At 31.7% G+C, this 21,719-nt stretch overlaps 2 protein-coding genes across 4 annotated transcripts; one reads left to right on the top strand and one right to left on the bottom strand.

The window, feature by feature from the left end:
- Positions 1-272: 272 nt before the first annotated feature.
- Positions 273-3,685, top strand: LOC126855772 (vacuolar protein sorting-associated protein 52 homolog). Its single transcript, XM_050603699.1, has 9 exons — positions 273-662; positions 875-1,050; positions 1,132-1,516; positions 1,592-1,771; positions 1,856-1,981; positions 2,062-2,246; positions 2,342-2,426; positions 2,522-2,725; positions 2,821-3,685. The coding sequence occupies exons 1-9, from the start codon at positions 444-446 to the stop codon at positions 3,244-3,246; spliced, it is 1,986 nt and encodes a 661-aa protein (XP_050459656.1). The 5' UTR covers positions 273-443; the 3' UTR covers positions 3,247-3,685.
- Positions 3,476-21,691, bottom strand: LOC126855766 (uncharacterized). 3 transcript variants are annotated; one of them, XM_050603672.1, is made up of 10 exons: positions 21,436-21,691; positions 19,708-20,141; positions 19,420-19,639; positions 8,430-10,090; positions 7,656-8,167; positions 5,834-5,949; positions 5,385-5,522; positions 4,720-4,921; positions 4,337-4,561; positions 3,476-4,161 (listed from the first exon to the last, which is right to left on the bottom strand). In XM_050603672.1, exons 3-10 carry the CDS (start codon positions 19,534-19,536, stop codon positions 4,073-4,075), a joined length of 3,060 nt encoding a protein of 1,019 aa, XP_050459629.1. In that variant the 5' UTR covers positions 19,537-19,639; positions 19,708-20,141; positions 21,436-21,691; the 3' UTR covers positions 3,476-4,072. The 3 variants fall into 3 exon arrangements, with proteins under 3 accessions (XP_050459629.1, XP_050459630.1, XP_050459628.1); XM_050603673.1 differs by having other exon boundaries at positions 19,420-19,603; XM_050603671.1 differs by having other exon boundaries at positions 19,420-20,141.
- Positions 21,692-21,719: the final 28 nt, after the last annotated feature.

The raw sequence follows: 21,719 nt of genomic DNA, 5'->3' as shown, positions 1-21,719 counted from the left end.
GTATAATCATCTGTGTATACATATATATAGAATGCGTTCCTAAAAATCTATAGTTCACGTAACATATATTATAGATTTCTAAATGATTATGCGCTCTATGCATGAAACGAAACGTAACCATAGACGTCTACTGGCTCCTACATATACAGGACGCGGCGATAGCCAATCAACTTAAAACTTTTCCACGAGAGCGAAAAATTGATTGGCTACGTCACTTTTTCGGGCGACAAGCGTTGCCACGTCATGTATTTCTGTAGTATATGATTCTAAGTTAAGTATATTTTCTTCGTGCCATGAACAACAAGAAAACTAGAAGAAACGATTTGAGGTTATCTCTTTACAAATCGTGATGCAAAGTAATGATTAAAGTGATCGAAATATTTCGTTAATGAAGTAATTGTTTAATTACCACACGTCTGAGTTATTACCGAAGGAATTTGAGAATGGCCGAGATAGACAACGAGGAGCAATTGCCTCAGAATCTCGGCGACGATGTCGTTCAAGAAGTTCTCAAGACCGGCACCGATCTACGCCAGTATTCTAGACAAATCGAAAAAGAACTCAAGGAAGTCGAGAACAAGTCGATCCAAGATTATATCAAAGAGAGTGAAAATATAGCTAGTCTACACAATCAGATTGCTGCTTGTGATAATATCTTGGAGGTAAATTGATTAAAACATTCTGTTGACATTTCATGGATCGAATGTTATTGATAAGTCGACGTGTAATTTGAACGAACAATGAGTATCACTCATAAGAAAATGTACTTCACATACAGTCTGTTTTGATAGTTTGTATAGAGTGATATTGACAAGAAAAAACTTTCTTGAAATAAATTTCATAGAGATATTAATATATTATTTTTTAATTTTAGAAAATGGAATCAATGTTGATGAATTTTCAGTCAGATTTAGGAAGTATCAGCTCCGAAATACTTTGTTTACAACGTAAATCTGTTGCTATGAGCCAACAATTATCTAATAGACAAGTAATACGTGGCCCGCTCAGTCAGTTTATCGAAGATATGACAGTGTCTGAAGCTTTGATCGCGTAAGAAATATTTCTTAACACAATTTATAAGAGAAAATATATTCAGATAAACTCGATTAATATGCATCAAGTTCTTTGCAGTGGTATCATGGATTGTCCTGTGACTGAGAAGGAATTTTTAATTCAGTTACAAAACCTAAATCACAAAATTAACTTTGTGAAAGAGCAAAGTTTTAAAGATGCAAAATCTTGTCTAGATGTTACAGATATACTAGAAAAGTTAAAAATTAAGGCAATGACAAAGATTAGGACATACTTATTAGAGCAAATTTATAAATTTAGGAAACCTATGTCAAATTATCAAGTTCCACAGAATAATATGCTAAAATATAAGTTTTTCTTTGAGTTTGTTTTGGCAAATGAGAGAAATGTGGCAGAGGAAATCTGTGGAGAATACATTGATACTATGAGCAAAATATATTATTCATATTTCAAGATGTACTCGTCGAAGCTGATGAAATTACAGGTAAAACGAAAGAATTGATGTTATTAAAAAAAAATTGAGAGATACAACATTTTAACTTATGATTATTTTTGCAAGTTTGAAGAGAGAGCATCAAAGGATGATTTAATGGGAGTTGAAGATACAGCAAGTAGAGGTATATTTCATAAAACAACATTAAAACACAAAGGTACTGTTTTTTCAATAGATACAAGGGGTGAAGTTTTGTCTTCTCAATTGGAAGCATCTATAATTGTACCACACACTGCCAAAACACGGGTACATACCAATGATATGTACAATTACATATACTTTGGTACTCTTTAAAATATACTGATAAATCGATATATTATAATTTTATAGTATCACTATGAAGCACTATTCAGAAGCGAACAATACGCTTTAGTTGATAATGCTTGCCGAGAATATTTATTCCTGCTTGAGTTTTTCAAGGCTCGTAATACACAGGCGTTAGATATTTTCAATCAAGTAAGATTAAGTGAATTGCATATATATAATGATTTATTGCATAAAATAAATGGATATTGTAAATTATTTCTCTTTGATAGATCATGGGAAAAACATTAAGCCTTATGATAAAAAATTTGCAATCATTTGTCGATGATTGTTATGATACAATTGCTCTATTTCTTTGCTTGCATTTGGTAATGCGTTATCAATTGATTTGTCACAAAAGAGCTGTACCAGCATTGGATAAATATTGGGACACTTTAACAGCCATAATTTGGCCTAGGTATTTAAACATCTTTACATTCAAAAGTACTAATTGTAATAATAATTTATTTAGATAGAACTTTTACAATTTGCAAAATTACATCTATTTTTTAGATTTCACATGGTGTTTCAGTTAAATATACAGAGTATAAAAGATTGTGACCCGTTAAAATTGAACAAAGAAACTGGCCCACATTATGTAAGTTTTGAAATATAAAAGATATTATTTTTATATCATATATGTGGCATACAATAAATTGTATAATAGTATTCAATATAATTATGCATTTTTAGATTACCAGAAGATATGCGGAATTTAGCGCAGCAATCGTAAGTGTAATTGAGGGATTCCCTTGCGAAGGAGCAACTCAATTACTAGCAGAACTGAGAGAAGCTGTACAATGTTTCTTGTTTAGAATGGCAGCCATCTTCCAAAATCGGATGCAACAATTAATATTTCTTATTAATAATTATGATCTGGTACTTGGAGTATTAATGGTAAGTAAATTCAACTTTATGCATGGAAAAGAGCCTATGCACTTCATATATATTGTATATCAAGAGATAACAAAAGTGTTATACTTAATTTAAAGGAGAGAACACGAGACAATTCCAAGGAAGCGGAGAGCTTTCGAGAGCAATTGAACGCGCGTTCCTCCGAGTTTGTCGAGGAAGTCTTGAGCCCGCATTTTGGTGGTATAATCCAGTTGGTGAAGGAATCGGAGGCTCTAATTGAAAAGGGTCAAGCCGACGATTTGAAAAGGCAGGAGGGGAAAGCATTGGCATTGGTGCAATCTTTCACAAATAATTGGAAACGAGCATTAGAAGAAATACATCGGGAAGTATTAAAATCGTTTCCCAACTTAGTACTCGGCGGTGCCCTAGTGCAACGCGCAATGACGCAGTTGGTACAGTATTATCATCGCCTTCATAAGATCCTGCCGCCGAATGCACGCACGCAACTTACAAACATACATCATATAATGGTAGAAATTAAAAAATACAAGACAAATTATTAGGCAACTTCTTGACGAAGTTGATCCAAACCTAAAGGATGATCAAAACCTTAGCTACTTATTATATAATAAAAGAATTATCTCCTAATATTGTATATAATATTTAACTATTATAGCTATTTAAAAGTGATAATTATTTATTAAGCAAAGATGTGAATTTTGTTTTATTACTAAATATTCTTTCCTTGGTGCAAAATTGGGAGAATATAAATATAATCTTTTGCGCAGAGAAATAAATTCTGTACATTTATTTATAAAATAATACAAACTACAAATAAGATGCTAAGTACATTCACAGTATCGCATTACCATTCTATACAATAGTGATTAATTCTCTGTATTCTTATGCACGTGGCACGAGTACATTGAACCACTGTAATATATATATATATATGTGTGTGTGTATGTGTGTGTGTGTGTGTGTGTCGCGCGCGCGCGCGTGTGTGTGCACACATCTATCTTATTGTATATAAATTAATATGTGTACATATACAATGTTAAAAGTAAGGTCTCGTTACTTTTTCATCAAATTTCGCGATACCTATGGCATAATTTGTTAATTTATTTATGAATAAATCCAATTGCAACGTGGGTCGAGCATATATTTATGCAAGCATGGTTATACCAACCGCTTATATAATCTATATGTATTCTCCATCACACTTATGTAAAAAAAGTTATGTCCATCTTACATATTTTTTTCAAAAAATTGTACATAAATGTTACATTAAATATATAATGTTACAATAAATGATATCACTTACATGATTGCAATCTACGCTGCAATTCGATATCATTGATTCATACTCATCATTCAAACCACAGAAATTTACAAAATTCCATCAATAGCGTGTAACACTCCATTCGTTGCTGGCACATTATGAGTTACAACGTGTGCCTCATTTACTCGTACTCGCCCTGAAACAATAATAAGCGCCGAGTTATATGAGGAATTATTTTATTTATTCAATATCATTTATTTTTTATAAATATTACGACGCATTTTTATGAAGAATTAATTGAAGATATTAACATGCGAAGTTTACATTTGGATATCAGTAATAGAATGAATGAAATATTGTAAATTACATACCACCGTTTTTGTGAATATGAACTGGTGACTGCGGACGAAGGGTATCTTTTTGAATGTAATATCTCATACCCGCTGTATAAAGAGTTGTAGGAATTACATGCCGCGAGATTATAGCCTTTGCTGCTTCCGCACCGTCTTCTTCGGTCCAGATTGGCACGCCATTCTTCACAGATGCATCGGTGAAAGCGGAATCGATCGGTGCAAAGATAGTGAATGCCTTCGGTCCTAAAATTGAAAGCTTAGAGCTTAGATATTAAATAATAAAAACAGTGGTGAAAATTTAAAACAATCCGTCAAATTTGCAAACAAAAAATAGGAAGGCATCTCTCTATCAGAAGTTTATAAATTAGAAATTGCACTTTTGATATGAGTTTTTAATTTACCCGCGAGCGTGTCCTCTAGGCCTGATACATGAAGCATTCTGAGGAACATGGTGAATCTCCTCTCACGATCGGCTTGCAGAGTCTGCACCAAATCTCCAACCGGAAGCGGGAACATGACCCTGTCGACAGCGTGAGCAATGCCTTGAGGAATCTCGATATCCCGTTTGTTGGGTGCGACGCGTGCCCCGTTTATCGTCGTTACCTATTTGCAAACAATGCAAAAATTACAATCAAAGTGAAACGTGAGCCGTGCGATATCTAATTATCTTTGTCAGATCTTTATCTTTTGTATGTTAAATGGGTGCATCTTATGAGAAGTGAATTCACACGTTATAGTACAATATCGAATAAAAGCACGATTTCTAGTATATTCGCAAAGGACTAAAATAGACTGAACCATGCACAACCCATAAAAGCTAATAAGATATAATAAGATTTAATAAGATAATTGAGTTATGTGTAATTTGTAGTCAAATATATATGAATATTTTCTTATTAAGAGACATAGCTTGTTGAAAAAAACATAATAAAAATGTAAAAGAGATGTGACGATAACGCAAAATGAACGACTCAAATAGATTGAATTAAACAAAGAAATTAAAAAGATTTGAAAATATAAAGCTTTTTCTATCAAAAAATGAAAAAATTTTGAAATATGAAATTACTTTTATATCATTCCACTCGTGATCCTGCATGGCGTACTCATTGACTCGTAATTGCGTCCCAGCGAGACTGACACCGGTCATCTCGTCTTGCAGAGAGTCAATCCTGAAAGCTCCTGGTATAACATGATGAAGGAGGAGCTGTGATAAAAGATTCTCGTCAGTATAAATTTCTGTGTAAACATTAGCGATTTCTAATATTAGCTACAATATTTACTTAGTTTATTATATCAAGAGAGAGAAAAGACAGAGAGAGATTGGTTAATATTATTAAATTTTTTACAATTATCGATAACTTTATTTTTTGTTGTAATGTATAATAGAGAATTCTGTGTGAAAAAAATGTGTGAATCTAAATTTAATCGATACAATCAGCTAGTTGACATTAGGAAAATCTATCGTTAGGAAGATAAATTATCAATGATGTTTATATATATAACAATGACGCGTACCCCACTTAAGAGTCTTGGATTATCATGGAACTTCTCCTCAGCTTTCTCTGGTCCTCCCAGCTGTACTAATAACGTCCTGAATGCCTTATCTGTAGGGACGAATACAGTGTATGGACCTGTAAGTAATATTACAAAATGATACAGCATATTGTATTGTATAATAATGTTACAAAACAAAATAGATTCTTTGCTCTATTAAAATCGATTTTTCTTCGAACAAAAATAACAAATTTGAATAATAAATTACCGAAAATAAAGGACTTTTAATAAAGCTTAATTAATCAAGAAAATGAACTAACCAATGATATAAATATAAAATATTCAATAAAATTTATATTCGATTAAATATACATAACAAAATTTCAATTTAAAATTTAGTTAAAAACATTTTTATTAAAAAGAAAACATTTTGTCTTGTGTTCTTTTTTTTTGTATGTTATATGTATCTCGCATGCATTGTTTTAATATGTAATTTTATTTTAAATGAAGCGTTGATCAAATACGAAAGAATATGCAATCTCGATTGACAGATATGCAGAGTACTTTTAACATTAATGTATTTATGTCGATAAAAATATTTTATTTTCCAGACATTCTCTTTTCCGAGCGCCATATACATTACATGAATCTACTGTTTTACAACGTGTCACAAAGAAGTTCAACTTGAACGCATTCTTCATAATGCGTCAGAAATTAATTTTATATTAGATATATAGAGGGAATAACTATTATATAATTCTCATGTTGCATTATAACACGAATAATTTTCAATGTGTGCGTGTACTTTTATATTTAATTTATGAAAGAAATTTTGTTTTATAACTTTTAACACAGAAAAAAAGAAATCAAAAAACTAAGAGAGATAACGAATTAAGCTTAATTATTACGCCAATAATTATAATGAGCATTTAAATTTTGCGTGTCTTTGCAAGATCCCGCGTAACGAGGAACGCCTTGTCTTTGTGTTCTTGTAAGATAGAGAGGCTGTGTCGAAATCTCGGCAAGTGAGTCGTGAGAATATTTTTCTAGCGAACGTTGCACGACTAAAGCAAAAGACGAGATACAAATGACGGTAGATTGTGCAAAGAGAGACACTGCCCACCAACCGGGATTGTTTGTACAACCGTTTGAGTCTGACAGAAACTTTGAAAAGTTATCCTCTGCTTTTCAATATTGTTGGATGAAACTATAACGGTCTTGTAGTATTGCATGAAAGATGTATTTTGTAAAATTACATAACATCCTCCTAATATTCTGCATATGAAGCTCTATCTTATATTATTTAATGTATTATTTAATGTATTAATTTATTTAATGTATTATCGTATTGTGAATTTAACAATTTCTTATTTCAATTTTTTTATTTCAAGATATTAAATATTTTTGTTAAATATAATGCTATCATATTTTGCTTTATATGTGCTTCTATAAACTATATTCTTATTATAAAAGGTTCACAAACAGAAATGGAATTGCACGTACTTGCATGAAATCAGTTATATTAACGTTTATAAATTTACTGTCTGCAAAGAACCTGGTCTCTAAATTATTCATTGGCACTGGAATTATCATTGGATAACTGGAAATTTTTTTATAGAATCATAAAACATCAAATGTGTGTCAACTTTCGCTTAATATCGATGTAAATTGAGAGAGGAAAAGTTTAAAAGCCTCCGAAGTCTTCACTTTCATTCGTAAAACGAAAAAATATTTCTTTATATTTTAAACAGCCTTTTATATATATTCCCCAACACACATGTTTTACATTATAAAAAGAGTCCTGAAATATGTATATCACAAGCATATTTGACAATTGACTCACCAGTTTCATTCAATACATTATCCAATCCTGATTGCCTCAGATACTTTGCCATAGCGAAAAGACCTTCTCTCCTCAGCAACGTGGCTAAACTTTCTGACAGAATTTTCGTCGAAGGCAACACAGTAGTCCTTTCATAGTCCTTTTCCTGAGAAACGATATTCCTGTTCTGCGAATTAGATTGCAAGGTGCTGTGAGATGATGCTCTCAATGTTGACGAGGCCTCTGTTGGCGAATGTCTAGAAAAATGTATGTAAGAGGTTGTCGGCGTCACTGTAGTCACGATTTCGTTCACCGGTGCCATCGTTGGAATAAATTGGCCTCTAGTGGATGATGAATACTTGGTGGTCACACGCGGAATGTGGTCTGACAAGCTCGTCTTGGTTGGGCTGGGATTTAATGTGTTGTATATGTGGCCGGTGACACTAGATGCTGAGGTCACGTATTTATCAGTTGTGGACACTGAGTTTGATGATACCGTAACATAAGGAAAATAATCCGTTGTTGTTGACTTGCTGAAAATTTGATTTTTTTATTCAAAATATTCGTTGCAAATATTGTTTATCCTACTCAACATAAATAAATAAAAAATATAAAAGAAAATAAAATTTTGAGTGAAATGTACATAGCGGAATAAAGCCAAATGAATTATATTTCTAGAATCAAGCACGTTGCGTGGAACAGAAATGTTACAACTATTTATCGCATGATTTTCAAATAAATTAAAGTAAAAAATAAGAATACATTTATGTAAATAAACGTGTGATATTCTCATACCTTTCGCTATGTTTTGAGGTGGATCTAAGAGTGGTAGGTCTGAAGGTCGCCGCCGTAGTGCTAACAGATTGAAAGGATGTTCTGGATATATCAGTCGATACTAAATTTGGATCAAAGCTGGACTCAAAATGTTCGAGCGTAGAGGGCTGAGTAGTCGATACAAACGAACTGGGTGGTAGCTTCAGCTCGCCTTTTTTTATTCTCTCAACGATGGACTCGACATCAGTGCCGCTTTCCTTATCATTGGCGTTGCCTTTGATACCCTGCACTTTGTAACTGCCATCCGATTGTTCCTCTAACACGACAAACGTGACCTTCTTCCCCGGATTCTGAATGATCGGTGTCTTGCCGATTTCCTCGAGTTTTCCATCGCTTTTCTGTCGGATAATCTCGAAATCGGCGCCAGGTGGCAACACACCACCCTTTGTCAACTCTTCAAAGATTGCCTTCGGCGGCTTGATGGTAGTTGTCGTCGAGGGTAGCAGAACTGATGTCTGAACGGTTGAACTGCCGATCGACGGTGCAATGGAAGACAAGCTGTTCGGCGCATGAATAACCTGAATCTTTTTGCCGTTCGGCAATATCAGATCTCTGGTAGTAACATTTCTGACGATGTCATCATCATCGCCGGATTGAGCTAGAGCGAGCTTGAGCTGCTTTAGCAACAATTCCCTTTCAGAAACCGCGGATTGTTGGGAGTTTCTGCTTTTACCGCTGGAAGTTTGTGGCGTAGAATTAGGTTTATCAGTCTGATAGATCACTTTGATCTGCGGTTTCAGTTTGTCCTGCTGCGCCAAACGATTTTCTTGGTCCTGAATAAAACTGAGTAGATTCTCCGGTATCTCCTGGCGAGTTTTGGAGTTTATTAGACGTTTGGCTGGCGAAGATGTAGTAGTAGTGGTCGTTGTACTCGTTGTTGGTATTGTTGTTGTATATTTTTTCTGATGATTAGCAATTGCCTTAAGAAAAAGCTCTGCTTCCGATGGTGTGATTCGTCGTGCTTTTGGCGAAGACAGCAGTAACGGCGCGGAAGTTGTGCTGACAACAATCGGGGCCGATGTCGCAGTTGATAGAGGTGCCGTAGTGGACGTGAGCTTCTTTAATTGCTCAAGTCGGAGCTGCTCTTGCTGCCTGCGCAATTCTTGCTGTTCATACAATAATTGCTGTCGTTGCTTTTGTAATAGTTCCAGCTCGCGTTGTTTCTCGAGATATTCTTGCAGTTGCAACGTCTGTTGATCGCTAAACAGTGGTTGGGACAAATCTTGATGAAGATTTTGAAAGCCGTTCTGGTTGTACTGGCCATTATTATATTGTTGCTGTTGAAATTGCGGTGTCTGAATTGAACCACCGTTCACTAAATTCGAAGTACTAAATTGCTGAGCGATCTTTTGCTGTTGTCGTTGTAAAAGTTGTTGCACCTGCTGTTGTTGTTGTAGCAATTGCTGCAATTGCTGTTGCTTTGTTCGATCGACCTTATATTTAGCCAAGGAAGCGTACGGCGTGCTGGATTGTACTTGATCATGGGGAAAAGACGTTACCCGTGAGTTTTTAGAATCTTGCGTGGGACGTCGATATTGTTGTTGATGTTGTTGCACATCACTCAATATCTGGGCTTGCTGAGAAACCGAGAGACGAGGTCGCGGATCGTGCACAATGCGACCCTAAAAACAGAAATTTACACAAATATATCATTAATTCTTTAAAAAAAAGTAAATCATTAATTATTAATTGTAATTTTTTGAAAATAATTACAATTGAAGCATACCATTTGTAAATAAGTTTTCGTAAGACAGAAAATCATTAAATAAAAAAATAAATAAAGATATACAATAAATAGATATAATATATAAAATAGATAAAGATATAAAATAAATAGATATAATGATACGTATATATGTTTTTATTTTAAAATTCTGTTTTAAGCAAAAATCAAACGATTGTTTTATGCTGCAAAAATTTTTTGCTTAGATATAGCATTTTAATTGTTGCGGCTATTGCTTTTCATTTATCTCGTACAATATCTCATGCAATGTAGAATTTTTGTAATTAAATTCTGAGTATTTTGAGAGCATTAATACATTCAACAAGAATATGTAGGAAAAAGAAGAGAAGATATAAAAAATGTGAGTAAAAAGTGAATATAAAAACTTTAATCTTGTTGTTCAATTTTATCAAAAATGACTGCAATTAATTACTTTTTGCATTTTCATTTGACTGAAATATTTTATAGATATGCTATGTATATATGATAACAATATAAAATCTTCTAAAAGCAAAAGCAAATACTTGGGCTCTACTTAGCGATTCGCAGCGATTCAATGCATGCCAAGAGCTTGTGAATTATCACACGTGGATTTAAATTCTAAGACGTTCGCTGAAAACTAAATGGAAAATCGACGAGAAAATTACTTTGTGATTTAGTAAGAATTGAAACATCGTACGTATTTATTCTTATCCTGTGTCCTAACCAGTAATGCATAATTTAAACAATACATTCACTTTATTCATTTTATTTTATATGTATTTTTATTTGAAAAAAAAATATTCCTTTAAAAATAATTTTTATAATCGCTCAAATCTGACTTGTATTTGCTGCGCGCAATATATTGTATAGTTTGTCTTATAGAATATCATATAGAATAAAAAAACAGAATAATAAAAAGAAAGCTAATTAAGAAGAGACTACTTTATCCTAAAATTAATTTAACAATTTAATTAATTCTCGAATTTTAACACTAAACAACATTTATATATGTATAAACAATTCTTAGGTCAACAGTTGGCTATAGCTCTTGTGTACTATATAATAAATGTAGAAATTTATTTCAAAGATTTCACTTCGATGCATATATCACAAGCTAATTCTTATTTATTGATCCCATTATCGCTATATCCCATTACTGCGATACAAGATACTATGCATAGCACGTTCTCAAATTCATTGTTTCTTTCATTGTGTGCACAAAAAAGACGTGAATAATTAAGGTGGTCATAATTAAGAAAAGCATTGTTCGATCTCTCTTTCTCTCGGATGCCTTCTGCCGTTGTGGACCCGATGTGAGACAGGTCTTTGCGTCTTCTCGAGAAAGTGCGACCTACTGCAGTTTCCATTTCGCGTCTTTCGCATACATAACAACTTACATATCATGTCCGAATGAATATCGGCGTATATATATATATATATATATATATATATATATATATATATATACTGGTTCTTTATATAACACTCTCACGGTTGATATCCGCATTTTGCATCAATAAGCGTTTTTCTTTCATGAGCAATCTACAGCTCTGTCGCATTTATAAAATATTCATAGTATTTTATTCAGAAAGAAGATTCATGTTAAACTTTTTATAAGTTTCTATATAAATAAATATATAAATTCTTAAAAAATTTTTAGGAATAACATTTTTACTATTATTTATAGAAAAGATCTGGAATAAATTGATGATTAAAATAATAATTTAAATACCGAGAAAAGTGAGATAACATTGAATTGACAAGTGTAAAACTATTGATACTGTTTCAATAACGTACTAGTTCAATTTTAAATATCATAAAGAGATATTTTTGCATAAGAGTGAATATTTTTTAAGTTATTTGTACGATTGCATTTCGCAAGTTGTATCTCTTTCGTATTATTTGCTACAGTTTCAATCTTTCAGCTAATTAATGTTAATGATAAATAATTATAAATTTTTTATATCTTGCCAATGATAACGAAAATTATTGATTTATAAAAACATCAGCAGAAGTCGTTTATAAAATAAAAATTGTGTATTATTTTAACACTGTGATACTTGTCTTTTCTGGAATAGAATCTCTCTCTCTTTCTCCTTCTCTCTTTCTTTCATAGTTGCAAATAAGCCAGCTGACAATTTCTGCGATCGCCTCGAGAAATAGTTTGTCTCTGTCGGAAGATAATTGAGGCCTAGAAAGTGACGACGTCTTCACAGAGAAACTTTAAAGTACTGTAGTAAGAATGACGGGGCATCCTATTCGACAATTTATTGCGCAGATTTGAATTTTGCGAAAATTCAATTCTATATGTATCGATTCAATAAATATCGATAAAACTTTGATGTGACAAGGGGCAGGAGTACTAAAAATAAAAATCTCCTTTCCTAAATGACATTTATAAAAAAGATCTTTTTGGAAATAAATATAGGAGTATACAAAAAAATATGAAATAAATTTTACTCTTGTTAAAATCATTTTAAGAGAATATTTCTATTTCTTCTTCTGTTTCCAGATAAGCCTTTAACTATATAGAAAGCAATGCTTTCTAAACTCCTATACATATTTCAAAATGCTGAAAACAAACAAATACAATTGTAATAATATTTTGCAACTGACATTTTATCATCTTATTGTTGGTCTTAATATAAAACAACACGATGCAAAATGAAGCATATAGATAGTGTACTTGAACAAATGGATATATTTCGCACTTATATGTGAATAAATATTAGAGTTCACGAATCGTGTGTAAATAAATTTAGATAGATACATGATATATTATCACATGACACGTAATATCATTGCAATTATAATTTCCAGAAATAGAGCATTCTGACCAATGCGATTTACGTGAGAAATCCTCTCACTTTCGTGCGCAAGTTGATCGCAATTCGAGGATGCAATTCGATTACTATCAGATTTAAATTAAACGCAAAATTTAAATGATTTTGTTGTATTTATTTGTAGCCGTTAAAATTCCGTTTCCTAATTAAAAATTCATGTGTGTCAAATATAAAATAATTCGTAAACTTTTGTACATTCATTAAATCTTACTTTCTCAAATATATCGTAAATGATTTTCAGAAGAAATTTATGATAGCAGAGGAAATGGCATATATAATTCATTCCAAACATATAACGTCATTACATCCTCTTATTTGCTTGAAGCGATTATATCGGTTTTCTCGGTAATTCAAAGATCAAGGAACAGCTTGGGAGTGTTTATAACACTCGCTAGAAAAGGAAATACGAGGAAACCGCAAGTGGAATAAACGTTTTCTTTTTTTCCCACCTGTGGGAAACTTGCAGCCACTGGGCTGCTTTTACGATGATCGTGCATTGCATTAATCGCTTCAGTAGATACGTACGATACACATAGTCAGACGACGAGAGACCATCTAGGTTTTTTTTCTCAAATTGATGTTATGCAAATTATCTGTTTTCCTCATTCATCGAAATATAAAAATTGATTGACACGATTAAATTTTTATTAGAGAATAAAGAACACACTCAAAGTCCAAATTTCAAGATCCAAACTAGCTTGAGTCTTAAAATTGAAATTTGTTTTAATTTCTAATCTTTTTAAATTTCTTGTCAAACTTTTATTGTTATATTATGAATCTATATTTTTCCACTCATGTAGAGTTCTATAAACTGGTCTGATATTAAGCTTCTGACTTCTTCGACTTCCTCAATTTATTATAATTTATTATAAGCAGTATGTATATAAAGTTCTTTTAGATATTCACGATATTGTAGTTAATTCATCTATAAAATATTTCGTTTAAAATTTTGTAAGAAAAATATTTAAAAATATTTTCTATTTTTTTTGAAAGATTTGAAGAGAATTAAGATATATATATATATATATATATATTCAAGTTAGGATATTGCTTCCAATATATTCATATTTTTCTATAACATTGCTCAACCCATGCACAAATTGATTAAAAATCATAATATTATAGATAGATAATGTTGGCCATCATGTACTCTCATTTTATACTCGTGATTGCATAATTTATTGGCATGCACGATCGAACGTGTGCATTCACTAACTGACATAAAGTACCGCGTAGCCGCTTATGCAACTTACGTGTATTCCTTCACTTTTCTAAAAAGAAAGGCCGAAAGAAAGGCAAGTTTGAAATGTTTCTTCATATAAAGAGACGTTTTCTATTAAGTTAAATAACAAACTATCTTTCCTAATATTTTATATATGTTGCAGATTTTCAAAAATTTTAGTTGTTATATAATTTATAATTGCAATTATAGTCCATCGCTAGTCTTTTCTTTATATATGTATTGTGTTTGAGTGAGAGAGACATATTTTTGTAATTGAGAGATCAAATTATTGATATCAAAATCTGCAATAATTTTATAATTTATATTATTTTATTTTATTTGTATAAGTCCTATCAAGCAAATAAAAATAAAAAATTATTACGAAGAAAAGTTACATTAATAACGGAATTTCAAATTTCGATAATACAGTATAACATAATAATATTATACATTATGGCAATATAATATGATATTAACCAGTTTCTTCTTGATCTTATTAGCTTTAATAAATGAAAATTTCTCTCAGAAATAATTAGTGTCCTCTTGCCGAGGAGAATCGACGAGAGAAACTTCACCTCCGGGGTCAGTCAGAATTCGCACTTTTCGTTTCACTCAAACATTACTCGCGAAACCACCTGCTGCATTTTCAACATGTTGTATTTTCATGTGAGAAAGGACAAATCGGAAGCGATTTCCAAGGCGGTTTCGAGCATGAACGAAAAAAAAAGTGCGCGCGGAAATTGTCCATAAATTGTCCAATTGACCATAAACATTTATCCGGAAAATTTTATACGCTATGCGAAATAATTGCTTTCGAAGTTTCGCGGACTTTCAACGATTTTTTTTGCCACCGAGTCATTAAATATTATTAAGCATACTTGCAACATTTCTCTATGCAATTAATTTAAAATTTTAAAATTTTGCATAATTAATTCACTAAAGTATGGGATATATGAAGACAATCCGCGTGTAGAAGATTCATCCAGTGTTGTATATTGAAATCATAGTGGAGCGTTCCGATGTCGAGATTTCGTTAAATAGCGTTTGCGTAAAGTGAAGCAGGTCGCTCATTGGCCAACTGACAATTTGTTCGTCTCGTTTTACGATTATAATCTGTAATATCACGCGAAGATAGATAAATTGGTTTAGGCGAAAAAACAGGTGTGTTCTATTAAAAACACGTTTTATGATTGCAGTTAATTACTTATTATATATATTATAGATTCAATTATCGATTGTATATTACGTAATTGACGATTGTGTGAAATTGAAATATAATAACAGAAACGTTGTTTCGATACGATTAAAACGATTACAAAAGATTCATCGAGATCTCATCGTAATCATTGCAATAGTCAAAATAACATTTTTTTAAATTTTTACAATTACCGCGTTTACAGAAGACATTAACTACTTATATTTAAAATGCTTAACATATACAATATACTTGTGAGATAAAAGTCAGTCTTTTTCTTCCGCATTTGTCTTGTATCGCAATTTTAAAAATGCACAGTCTGAACAATAGTTTAATTGGACAACAACAGTACATATGTAATTAGTTTGATATAATCGGCGATTATTTTGTGATAAACCAATGCGTCGTATGTAATTAATTTCATTAAAATGAATAATGGATTTTCACTTAAGATAGCTGCTGATACTGATTTCTTTCCGACATACGTTTCATACTTTATCCTACTCTGCATAGAACATTCACAAGATTTCCAGCTAATAACAGATTGCGTAATTTCCTCTCGCGCCCGAGAAATTAATTACATCTGTTCAACTATTCCCACAAAATAATGAATTTCTGTTCCCGTCTTCGCGCCATATTCGCTCTGTTATTCTCAGAGGAAGGTTTCTGGAGAAAGTGAAAGATCATGTGGCATCCTTCACCTTCACCCATTGTCCTGTATATTTGACTCGATCTCACTTTATGTCTTTGAAGAAGCAAAAATTGCAGAAAGATACAATCAATTAACCGACTCAAAGACAGATATGCAAATTCTTAATACATTAATTAAAAATTCAAAACAAAGAGAGAGAGGGATCTAAAGAATATTTTGTAAGGACGAAAATAATTCCAGAAAAATATTACAAACGGACACATACATATACACACAATTCTTTTGTATCCTATATATGTGTGTATTTTAAAATAAATTTTAGGCATAAATATTCTATTTCTTATTACACAACATTTGGATATATTTTAACACATGCATATCATTTCACATACATACACATAGTATGAATCATATTTAGAAGAACAATTCTGTATCCTTGCATGTACTCGTTTATTCTTGATGTGCTCTGAATATTTTCTTCAACAAGAAAAAAAAATAAGAAAAGTATCGTAGCAATTAAAACATCATTTTAATAAATGAAGCAACAATAAGAAAAAATTACATTTGCATATTTGCTATTAGGCCATATTTGATTTATGATTTAAAAACGATCTACAATGTATGCCAAAACATTGTTACAAACTAATGATCTCTCTCTCTCTCTCTACCTTCCACTATCTCCCCCTCTCCTCTCTCTCCCTCTGCTTCTGTCTCTCCCTTTCTCTCTTCTCTTTCTCTCTCTTTCTCTCAATATATATGTTTCTATTTGCGTTTATATTTATACGCTTATGTAAAATTATATATCAATAATTTTATTATTTATGTTAAAAAGTAATACTATAATGTTGAGTGAATTGCGCTATGTACGCAATTATATCGCCATAAAAGATTAAACGATTTAAAAAGAAGAGAATAAAAATCATAATTCCATTTGGGTAAATTACAGAAAAATCATAGAATATATTTGCGGATTTTAATTTTTAATTATTTTTTAATTACGAAACATGATATTGTAAATAAAAAATTTTTCATTAATTGTGAAAATGTCATTATCGCGTATACCTTACTGTGTACACTCTTTTAAATATCACATATAAAATATCACATATAAAATTATTTTATATATACAAAATGAGAGAGAGAGAGAGAGAGATAATGACAAATACAATATGCAAATTTTAATACAAATTTTAACACAATTCTAACACAAACATTATATGAGAATAATTATGCCGTCAAGTAAAATACTATTGTAAATACCGATTGCATTGTATATCTAATCAGATAGATATTTCTCTCTTTATCGACAAAGACAAACGTTTTCTCGTAGTTCACGCATTAGAAAGTTCTTGTTTATACGTAGTGTGTATACATCGTCAAAACGTCTCGGAAGAGGAGACAAACCGGAAGCTACTGAATATCCGTCGTATATACATATTTCCTCTTATATGCGCACGGAATACTCTTTGTACCATACATGGAAACTTGAACGTTTTCTCAGTAGCTTAAGTGAAAGGTTCGGCGATCGTTCCACACCGTTTGGATCCACTTCCGATATACCTTCTCAATTAACGACAATTAACTTTCGAGAGAAAATGCCTCCCTTTATCGATTTAATATAGAGGAATTATTTATATAAAATTGATTATTTTTTGCCGATATAAAAGTTGTTAAAATTACGAAAAGAACTTTACTTTTTATTTATATTATAAATTTTTAAAACATTAAAAAAGACGCCTTTCTTTTATACAATATAAGTTTCTGCACATTTATCATAAGTTTGGTAATCGGCAATTACCACACCTAAAGAATATTTTCTGTATATTATCAATGGTATATTATCAATGGAAATCGATTCCAGAGAGAGACTTAGCAATTAAAATGAAAAAATCACCAAGAGAAAGATACGCGAAAAATTGAATACATTAAATTAGACATAGAATCTGTAATAGAAACGAGAGAAGAGATATGCGAGAGAAACCAGATAGAGGGTCAAAAGTTACTCTGTTAGTGGGTGAGAATTCGTTTCTACTTTCAATATGTGCAATCTTTGTTGCTATTTTATCACACTCTCCGAATCTACAGTAATCATTAACAGTTTGATCTAAAACTTAAGAAAAGGTAAAGGAATAACTAAATTAATGTATATAATTATTATAATTTTTTTTCTAAACTTATAAAAGCATGTGTTGAATGATGAAAATGGAATAATATTAGATATAGGTGATATAAGAAATTCGATGATAGAATTTTGCAATCTTCAACTGAGAGAATTCCAAATGTAAATAAAATTACACAAAATTACTATAATACTTATTATATATTGCAACATTCAGTGTAGTTAATAAAATTTTTATGCTATAATTAATGGCATTATACAAATACGAACAGGCAAGTATGATTATCATTCATCCTCATAAGAGAAGACAAAATGACAAATATAATTAATACACAGCGCAATTCTTTTTTTTTTGAATGTGATTACTCGGCAGTAAAATTTCACTATAATTGTCGAGAAAGATAATTCGAGAATTTGCGATGCAATAGGCGCGCTAGCAACAATCTGATTACATCAAGTACGGCAATTTCATTAAATTTGCATATATTCCAGTAATCTATGTGCCCGTGGCAATATACATATTAAAACGAATCTGTAGGGAAATGTCAAAACGTGAATCTAATCAAACCTTAAAGCACCCGTTGTGAAAACACGCACGAAAATGATGATTGATGGATTTTTGATATCAAACATGATCTTTATCGATTTGATTTTGAAATAAGATATAGTTATTATTTAATATTTTCCTCCTTTATCTTTTCTATAAAAAACTTCATATTTTCTTTTGTTTTATAAAAATCGATACAAAAATTTATAATATTGTATATTAATATTTTACTACTAATTCGTTTACTAAAATTACAAAATCGAATTACGATTAAATGTGCAAAAGATTAGATGAGTATCACCGCTATTTTTATTCAATTACTTCCGCTATGCAAATTTTTTACGAGCAATTTGAAGAAAGTTTTTTGACATAAGGGAAAGTTATAGCTACACGATAGAGTTCATTAAAGAAAATGAAAATAATTCTCTCAAAAATCATCACTCGAAAATCGTCACGCTCGATAGTTTTTAATTTTTCGACTAAATTTAAATTAGTTAAAACAAATATGTAAAATATTATAAAGTATAATCAAAAATTTCATTGAATTATATTTCTGTATAATTAGATGTATTAGATAATGTTATAAATGCGTTTTTTTCCTAATTTTAATTTTCATTTAATAATAAAACATATAGAATAGATATAACTTCAAAATATTACTTTTTTACCTGTTGAAAAGACGGCAAATCGGGATTTAAAATTGCAGGATCGACTTCAGCAGCTATGAAGATGTCCATCCGTAGTATCAACGCGGTCCATAGAGCGCACAAATATTTTCGCTTCATCGCGGAAAATAATTTTCTTTCTGGCTCTCAATCTCGACGTTCACACCACGACGAAGCACCTATTCTTCTTTGAATTTCACCAATTTCGGTACATCAGAATTTTCTGTATTAATTTACGGGTACTTTCAATATCAGTTGTTTACAATCCTTGTAAATGAAAATGAGATTCACCTTTCTTTTAATTATCTCGCTAAGATCAGAATGTGAAGATGACGTTCGTTTGTTTCGACTTCTTCGATCTTATCAGTATCGTGTTCTCATCTAATGGCGCGGAAAAAATTCTTCTGCGCGCCTTCTAAGACACTAGCATTGAATTCAGCGCAGCGCGTCTTCCTTCCTTTCTTCCTTCCTTGCTTCCCGTAATTGAGAAGAGGCGAGAGATCAGGAAGAGGTTGAGCTGCCAGTTGGGTTTAACGAGTTCGCACGTCGACGAGAACGAGTTCGGAACTGTTGGAGATCAGAAAACGTCCGAGAGTTTTACTTCTCCGATGTGGGAAGAGTTCTTGCGGTCCGTCAGGTGGGAGATAGCCACCAGGTAGAACGGTGAACGTTACGAATAAGGAACCTATTTCTTCTCTCGGTATTTTCCTCTGGCGAAATATGTTCTATAATATCGATTAGACAAAATAAAAATAAAGATCTTTTTCGCGCAATAATATAAATCGAGAATCAAAGAATCTTCACATTAAACGAAAAAGTACTCAGCTTGTTCATAAGATTATTTTACCAAAAATCCAAAATTATATTTCACAAAAATCACATTCATAATATACATATATGTGTATATAAGAAAAATACATAATCATCATTATATTCATACGCGTGTGCAAGTTATTATAATAACTTGCTGTTTTAATAACTTGCTCTTTTAATAACCGTTTAATAATTTTTATCGTTTCACACAATAAAAATATTGTTCTATTTTTGCATTTTAGTTAAACTACTCTAGAAATTGTTTATAATTATTAATACTTTAACCATACTTTACGCACATGTTTTGCCATTACATAAAAAATCCACGGATAAAATTATGGGTAGAAAGTGATACGCTTCAGTTTAATAATTTGCATTTAACTTTCGGAAGAGTAAAAAAAAATATTTGCAAAAAGCAATCGTTTAACCAATGATTGAAGTGACAAAAAAAAACCCCTTTCATATTGTTTCTTTATTACTAAGTAAAAGATCGAAAGAATAGCATTATATAGGAAACGTTTATCCGCTTATACGGTATTACTTAACACTCAATCGAGATTGAGGAAAACTTAAACGGACATTGGCTCATTACACAATTCCGTCCAAAACAGTGTTCCGGAGAGCAAGCAATTGTGCGACGTGGTGTTTTAAAGCTGCTTTTTTTCGTGCACCGCTTCCTGCGCATAATATAACGCGATTTTATTCGCAATCCAGCAATGCTCTCGCAAAAATGTGCGGCATATTAATCAGTCTTTAAACGTTCGCTTTTATATTATGTAAATTTATTAACGAAATTATTACGTCAATTAATTTACAAATTGTATATAATGCTTTTATAATTATATTCGATATGCTTTTATGATTTTATTCATGTGGACATATTTCTCTGTTATCTACATACTTTATAATTTTTTTCTTTTTTGTGTAAAGCCATCGTGATAAACTAATATAAAATTAATATCGTGATGTCTTATTGGATTTTATATTATCACAAATGTAGAAAGTTAGTGTAAGCCTTACGAAAGTCCTATCATTACAAAAAAAAAAAAAATAGATCTTGGAATTTTAGTTGAGCATGGAACGTGTGAAGCAACCGAAGCGTGTACGAGAGCAACGGGAAGAAGTCAGTTCGTGCAACAAAATAATGATTAATAATTTACGCAATACAGCGATGTTATTAGAGAATCAAGATCATATAATACGTACTCACTCGATCTGCGCCCATCATAAAACGTTACTTTCTGATTAAGCAGCTAAAATCCTCTCGGAATCGCTCCAGGCGTCGAAAACGCGCCCGTTTACAACAAATCTTCCTTTCTCCACTCCCGATCGTGTGACGATGGGTTTCATTTTGAATTGATTACTGACTTGAAAGAAGGATTCATGACATGGGAAAGCTCGTCTGCATTTAATAAAAATATCTTCAGACACCGTCTGATTGACTAATCTTGGTGGCAAATTCCGTGTATGCGCCTGCATCAACTTTCTCT

This window comes from Cataglyphis hispanica, chromosome 17, assembly GCF_021464435.1.
Source record: "Cataglyphis hispanica isolate Lineage 1 chromosome 17, ULB_Chis1_1.0, whole genome shotgun sequence".
Taxonomy (NCBI): Eukaryota; Metazoa; Arthropoda; class Insecta; order Hymenoptera; family Formicidae; genus Cataglyphis; species Cataglyphis hispanica.
The sequence above is the reverse complement of the archived record's forward strand: the minus strand, read 5'-3'. Positions and strand labels throughout refer to the sequence as shown.

Excerpts from the sequence above, each read along its gene's own strand:
- LOC126855772 (XM_050603699.1), top strand. The coding sequence starts at position 444 with ATGGCCGAGATAGACAACGAGGAGCAATTGCCTCAGAATCTCGGCGAC. Across the intron at positions 663-874 it reads CTTGTGATAATATCTTGGAG|AAAATGGAATCAATGTTGAT; the intron begins GTAAATTGATTA and ends TTTTAATTTTAG. Across the intron at positions 2,427-2,521 it reads AAGAAACTGGCCCACATTAT|ATTACCAGAAGATATGCGGA; the intron begins GTAAGTTTTGAA and ends ATGCATTTTTAG.
- LOC126855766 (XM_050603671.1), bottom strand. The coding sequence starts at position 19,536 with ATGAAGCGAAAATATTTGTGCGCTCTATGGACCGCGTTGATACTACGG. Across the intron at positions 5,950-7,655 it reads TAATGTATTGAATGAAACTG|GTCCATACACTGTATTCGTC; the intron begins GTGAGTCAATTG and ends TATTACTTACAG. Across the intron at positions 4,162-4,336 it reads TCATATTCACAAAAACGGTG|GGCGAGTACGAGTAAATGAG; the intron begins GTATGTAATTTA and ends TTATTGTTTCAG.